The sequence below is a fragment of the Thermobia domestica genome, chromosome 8, assembly GCF_964235325.1.
Source record: "Thermobia domestica chromosome 8, izTheDome1.hap1.1, whole genome shotgun sequence".
Classification (NCBI taxonomy): Eukaryota; Metazoa; Arthropoda; class Insecta; order Zygentoma; family Lepismatidae; genus Thermobia; species Thermobia domestica.
Window position 1 is genome coordinate 6,983,289 of NC_137461.1, and position 7,272 is coordinate 6,990,560.

The 7,272-nt window shown below is 34.1% G+C and overlaps 1 protein-coding gene across 1 annotated transcript in view; it reads right to left on the bottom strand.

Annotated features, from left to right (window-relative positions):
• Positions 1-7,272, bottom strand: part of LOC145692669 (uncharacterized) — a gene marked incomplete in the record, with an annotated part of 211,323 nt that overhangs the window by 33,659 nt on the left and 170,392 nt on the right. Inside the window, 2 exon segments of the mRNA XM_081768044.1 lie at positions 2,016-2,167; positions 3,468-3,549. Coding sequence (XP_081624170.1) covers positions 2,016-2,167; positions 3,468-3,549 — 234 coding nt within the window.

The window sequence follows — 7,272 nt, forward strand, 5'->3', positions numbered from 1 at the left end:
ACTAAATAAGTCAAGAATTTATCGTGCTGAATGTGAATGTGACTCCTCGTATATATGTCAAACCAGACTCAATATTAATCAGACCAGAATTAAAGAACACATTAGATAATTGACCACTAAAGCTATAAGGTCAAAGATAGTGAAAAATGTTTCTTCACACGGATTAAGCGTCCCAAGAATAACTTAACTTTCCCTTATTCTCCAATCTAAACCAAAATAGGGACAAATTTGGCACTTCCGTTTCAATATTTTTCCCTAAAGGATAAAAACTAGTGATAGTGATTTTTCTTTTCTTTTTTTTCTTTTAACGAAATCTTTTTGTTTTACATCTCACGCTTATGACATGTGGGCTAAAGGAGACGACAATGATCAGAATGAATGAAATCGTTGAATGGTAAAAATAGGAGGAAGTGGGAGAAAACACCCCACAGACGGTATTTGTCCACCACTAAGTCCACTTGGCGCGAGCTGGGACCAAACCAGAGATTACATGCACTAGAGGTGAACGCTCTACCACTGAGCCACCGTGGCTCCAATTTTTTTTTTTTTCAGTATTGTTTCAGGTCCCAAGAATAGATTGATACCTGTATCCTTCCTATTCAGTCCCTTCCAATATCAATATTTTTGTATTTAAAAAGAAGTGATAGGTTCTAATATTGTTTACTATAGAACAAAAATCGTAAGAGATAGCGAGAATGTTTATAGATAGGTTTTATCTCCATCTTTATGCTCTATTGAAACCAAAATATTAGATCCCATAAAACAAAATCGGTACAAGATAGTGAAAAGTACTGTTTATGTGAATTCATCGTCCCAAATATAATCCCATTTCTGCCCATATCTTTCTATTATAATTTCAAATGGTAGACCCAGGCCCGTATTTATATATTGTGCGCCCCTGTGGCTTAAATAAATGCCGCACCCACATAAAATTTGCCTCACCCCCACTCCGAAAACAATCAATATTAGAATTGAATTCATAGTTTTTGTGGTCGCTGAGATGATTATTGACTTTTCAAATCCAATTCAACTTCAAGATCATACTCCACTCCCCAGGGAGAGGACGAGATATTAAAACTAATCGAAAATGACAGATGTTAGTGTTGAATTCATAGTTTTCGAGGTCGCTGAGTTTAACGGTATCAGTTTTCATGATGTTCAAGTTCATTCTCACCCCATTGGGTGGGGTGGGAGAGAATGACTTTTTAAAAATAATCAGATAAGCCGATTACTTAGTTACTACTGTAATTAGAGCAAAATTAACACGTTAACATATTTTCTCGCTCTTGCACAGGACCCTGCGGGTTGCTAGTTTTAAATATTACTTTATTGTGAATCTTTTTTAAAAACCCTAAGGGCTCAGTGGTAGATCGTTCACCTCTGGTGCATGGAGTCCTTGGTTCGATCCAGCTCGCACCAAGTGAGTTGTGAGCTTTGTGACTGTGTATGTGGGTTTTCTCGGGGTTCTCCCGTTTTCTCCCACGTTCTTCATTTCACTATTTCATTCGTCCTCATCATCGCCGTTTCCTATAGCCTTGCCGGCATAACTGTGGGGCGTAAAACAAAGATTTCATTTCATTTCATTTTAAAAAATCCAAAATTTTGCCGCTCCCTAAATTCTGGTTCACTTACCTAAATACGAGTCTGGGTAGACCTACCATTTCTGGTTTCAACACTAGGGAAAAATAGTTTGGAAGTCTCTCGTAGCTTCACAATGTAAAGCAAAACATACTGGATTACTAAATATTTTTATAATCAACTTGTTTTCATATATCGATAGGATTAAATGTTATTAATTACAATATGTAAGCTATGTATCAAATCGTAATAAAAGTAATTACGGTACAGTTTGAGTACGTAAGGTTCACATAATACTATAAAACTAACTTTAGAACAATACAGAAAAATTTTCATGAATTCTCATATCGTGATAAGAAAACAAAGTTACTACATTTGAATAGCTTAAAGCAATACCAAATAGAAGTTTTCAGTTTCTATAAATTAAAGAAAATTACCTCGAGTTTAGCATGAGCATTTTCCCCATTTTGCGAAAATGCAACACCATTCAAACCAGCCCCAACGAAAGCCATTCTCGGTGCCATTTCAAACAGTCTTCGTTTCACGCGATCCAAATCTTTCATGTTGCGACATATTCCTGTGTCCTTTTCTGAAAGAAAATAATAATAATAATAATAATAATAATAATAATAATAATAATAATAATAATAATAATAATAATAATAATAATAATAATAATAATAATAATAAGTGTCAAGAAATACTATTAAACTATTTCCTATTAGTAATTTGTTCTCAATGTTCGCTTTGGAATGCTCTCTTCCAACTAGATATATTTATTATTATGTATATTTGTACATGGAACAATTCTCTACATTGACCTCGTAACGTCCAACTTGTTGCAAAATTAATATCTGAAAGGTGGCAGCATCTATTTTCGATTATGCACTAATACATTTATGTTAATTTTTATGGAATTAAGACATATTTGTTTACTAATTATAATTTGAATAAACAGTTTATTGTTCATGACGATACAAAAAATATGTGATACATTTTTCTGTCTTAATAGTGTGTTACATTTATATAAATACCACTATTGTATATGTAACAACATTTTAATTTAATAAGGATTAAATTTTATAATATCTGTATAGCTCAAACGGTTTGTAGATGATATGGCGCTTGTTCCAGAATCTGAAGAGGAAACCAATAAGATGTTAGAAAACTTGAGGAAGGGCTGTGAAGAAAATGGAATGAAAGCCAAAATCCATGGTGATTGAAACGAAGCAGTCGGTGTCAAATATAAAAGTAGGAGAGGAAAAAATAGAACAGGTTTTCGCCACCTGTGTAGTATTATTGGTAATGACATGAAGTGTGAGCGTGAAATAAAAGCAAGAATAGGAATGGCGAAAGAAGTCTTTCGGAGGAAGAAAATACTATTTTGTGGGACTTTGAATAAAAGAGTTGAGAAAAAGACTCATAAAATACTTCATGTGGAGTATTGTACTGTATGGGACAGAAACATGGACATTGCGCAGAAATGATGAGAAACGACTGGTAATTTTCGAAATGTGGGTGTGGAGAAGAATGGAGAGAATTAGCTGGGACGATCGGAAAACGAATGAGGGAGTGTTAGAAATTGTGGGGGGAGAAAAGAACAATTTTAGATATTATTAAGAAGAGAAAGAGAAACTGGTTGGATATTGGATAAGAAAGAAATATATCAGAGGGACGTGCTAAAGGGTAGGTGGCAGGAAAGAGAGGAAGAGAGCGAGGGAAACTACAGTTGATGGACGATACCAAAACAGAAAAATCGGACGCGAAGACGAAGAGATTAGCGGAAGACCGTGGAGCATGGAAGCTTCTCAGTTGCGGCAAATGACCTGCCAATAATGGCAGAATACCTATGATGATGATGTAAAGCACAATTTAAAACTTTTACTTACCTGGACATAATTCTCTTCTAACAGATTCTAACGCATGAGCAAGAGATAACACAGCATTGATTATGTTGACAACGTAAGGACTCTGGAACAAAAAATAGGAAATAGTTTATTGAAAACTATTATAAAGCCAGTAATGATATAAAATAAGTATTGTCAACTGGAAACAAATATTCTTCATTGTTGTTAGTAATACAACATATTTTGAAGGGTTTCATGTCAAATAAAATACCCGTAGTAATAGTTTTTTTTTTTTTTTCTATTCGTAAGAAAATAATATCTGATATTTCGGATACATTATCGAGTATCCATCGTCAAGGACGGGTAGAGACTTAAAAAGCATGCAACAGAATCCTCACATGCTTAAAGCTTCAATAAGCATGGGAAGATCCCGTTGCTGCATATATTTTTAAAGTCTCTATCGTCCTTGACAACGGATAGTCGATAAAGTGTCCGAAATATTAGACACTATTACATTAGAAATACAATACAAAAACCAGTTAGTACTATTTTATTTGTAGTATATATTGCATTCGCTCTATCAGCCATTATGCTTTATGCCAGTTTACAAATGATTTGACTAGTCGCAGATTAAGGTTAACTTTTTAAAGAATAAAACAATCATTGACGGACTTATTTCATATTTTATTTATTACTATTGTATGGTATAGAATAGAATATTTTCATTGAGATTAAGTCTGTATATAGACAATAGACAACGTCAAATGAAAATATACAAGCAAATTCCTTTTTTACTTATACCAATATACGTTTATCTTCTTCAAACACCTTAACATTATAATAGGGTACAGCAACTAACCAATCATACACTTTATTTTTAAATGAAGTGATAGGTAAATTTTGTGTGTGTGTATTGGTAATCTGTACATGAATTTTATACCTTGTATTGTATAGCTATTTTTTTGGTTTTTCATAGTCTACTATACGATATATCAACTTGTTTAGCAAATCCTGTATTATATGGGTGAAAATCTTGTCTACGATGATATATCTGACGTATTTTGTTTTACTAAGAACTATAAGACGATTGGTTCAATTATTTCTTTTTATATATAAAACTAACTTTTCAAAAGAATAATAAATTCTCCTAATACTTTGTTTATATCTTTAAGCTGTTATGTCTGTTGTGAAACACTTAAACACTAATTTTTACCTCAAGTAGATTAGCTCACAATCATAATATAAACTTATTAAATCTATATATTTGATCCCAATAAGTGAAAAAGTGTCTATTAATCATCCGTAAAATAACAGAACAATTTACCTTGAAATTTAGAAGAAACAGATAAGTTAAAAGTATTTATAAACTCACTGCATAGTTGGAATAATGCTACAATATTAGCAAGTAGTTAGATTTTTGAGGTTAAGTCAAAAATTATCCATAATATAGCTCTAACTTTTCTTACGGTGTTCATGACTTCTGTCCTCGTTTATTTTATTGTTATGCTGTTATGGTCATGCTATGGAAGTTTGACCTTAATTCCTCCATTTGTCTTCTTTATGTTGCAGATAGATTATAGCCGCTCCATTAGAAGTTTACACCAAAGAGGAAGAACAAACAGTGATCTGGTTTTGTGGTCGGAAGGTGTATCAGGGGCCGCAATGCATCAAAGACTTTCTGTAAAATACGGGAACAGTGTTTTATCGCAACGGAGTGTCTAAGAATGGATTGGATGGTTTCAATGTTTTAACGTTTCAATCTATTCGTAGACACTCCGTTGCGGAAAGACACTGTTCCCGTATTTTGCCTGAATCAACAAAGAATACAGCGATGTTGTCAGAATGAAAAACCCATTTCATATTTTTAATATCTCATAGACCAAAAGTTTCGAGTTTAGATTCAGATATTCAAAAATTTCGTTGTTTGACACTTCCGGTCAATTGAGTACCGGCTACGAAAGATCTTGCTGTACCAGGTTTCATTAAAATTGGACAAATATTACGTAAGTTATCAAGCAGGCAGATAGATGAATAGGCACAGAGACACATGCCACGTCGAATAGTAAAAGCTCCATTAAAGAAATCTCCAATAGAATAGCTTAAGATATGTGTAACTAACATTTGTCATGAAAACTGTTATAAAATGAATTACAATTTCATTAACATAATGCAAAATCTGTATAAGGTTTACCTACCGGTTTCATCTGGTATCCTTGAAGGTCTTGATAGAGGCCACTACGGCAGCTGGCACCTCTGCAGTGGAATACTTTGGCCCAAAATTCAGGAAACCAGGGATTCTTCGTGTTTGAACTGATGTTCAAATTACGGAAGTGACTTTCAAATTCTGAGACCCAACCTGCTTGTGGTCGCAAGACTATTGATCCAAGTACTTGATCGCTAAACAAAAACAAAACAAAAAATAAATAAATAAATAAATAAATAAATAAATCAGAAAGAATTATTTGTGAAGAACTTTTCTTCTTTGTGTTATTAGTTCCAAATTTCAAATGAATAATAGTCGTATTTTTGAGTTCACCATAATAATATACAATAATTGAACATACGAATATTGAAATTGATTATGATTCTATTTATCGATTTTGACTGTTGGGATCTGCTTTAATCCCTTGTATGATCCTAATCTATAGCTACAATTCTATTATATATGAAGGAGTAGGAATTAAATGTTTCCCATCCACGACAAATATATTGCCTGCCTTTTGTTGGATCAAAAGATCCAATATATTTGATTCAATCAAAAATTTTCTAGTGCGCCTTATACCTGGAGAACTGCATATAGTGTAGCCAAACCCAAACTATCAGTTAACTTAGTATGATGTGCTTATTCCATAGAAAATGCGAAAACTCAACTTAGGGGCCGTTGAAAAATTTTGTGGCCCCTAATCCAAAAACTAATTATTAGCCAAGATCACAATCTTCTGATGTTTTTTTTTTTTTTTTTGATCATTCCTAAAATTCTTGGCCAAGATCGCAATCTTTCGATCCACTTTTTTTTTTAAAAAAAATAATTCCTACAATTCTTGTTCATAATCTCTAATCCACAAAAAAGAAAGAAAAACACTTTCTGTTTTACGTTATACGGTTATGCCGTCTAGGCTAAAGGAGACGATGATGATGAAAAATGAATGGAATGGGGAAATGAATAAAGTGGGAGGAAACGGGAGAAACCCGAGAAAATCCACGCACACTGTGTTTGTCAATCACAAAGTCCACTTGGCACGAACAGGGATAGAACTAGGCATTCCACGCATCAGAGGTGCACACTCTACCACTGAGCCATCGCGGTCCTAAAATAAGTCCATATAATCAGGATCAGCCTCTATGAATATATTCAAGTATGAATATTTCACATTGGGACCACGGTGGCTCAGTGATAGAGCGTTCATCTCTGGTGTATGGGGTTCCTGGTTCGATCCCAGCTTGCGCCAAATGAGCTTTGTGGCGGACAAACACCGTGTGCGTAGGTTTCCTCGGGATTCTCCCATTTCCTCCCACTTTCTTCATTCCACCATATCTTCCATTTCTCATCATCACTGTCTCCTTTAGGCTAGCCGGCATAACCGTGGGACGTAAAACTTAAAGATTTTATTTCATTTCAATTAGTAATCAAAAAGCTAATACAAATTCATTCATAAAAAAAGATCAATTTTGGCAATATATTAGAAATGAAATGAAATCTTTGAGTTTTACGTTCCACGGTTATGCCGGTTAGGATAAAGGAGACGGTGATGATGAGTAATGAATGAAATGGTGGAATGAAGAAAGTGTGAGGAAACCCACGCACACGGTGTTTGTCCACCACAAAGTTCAGGTGGCGGGGCTGGAA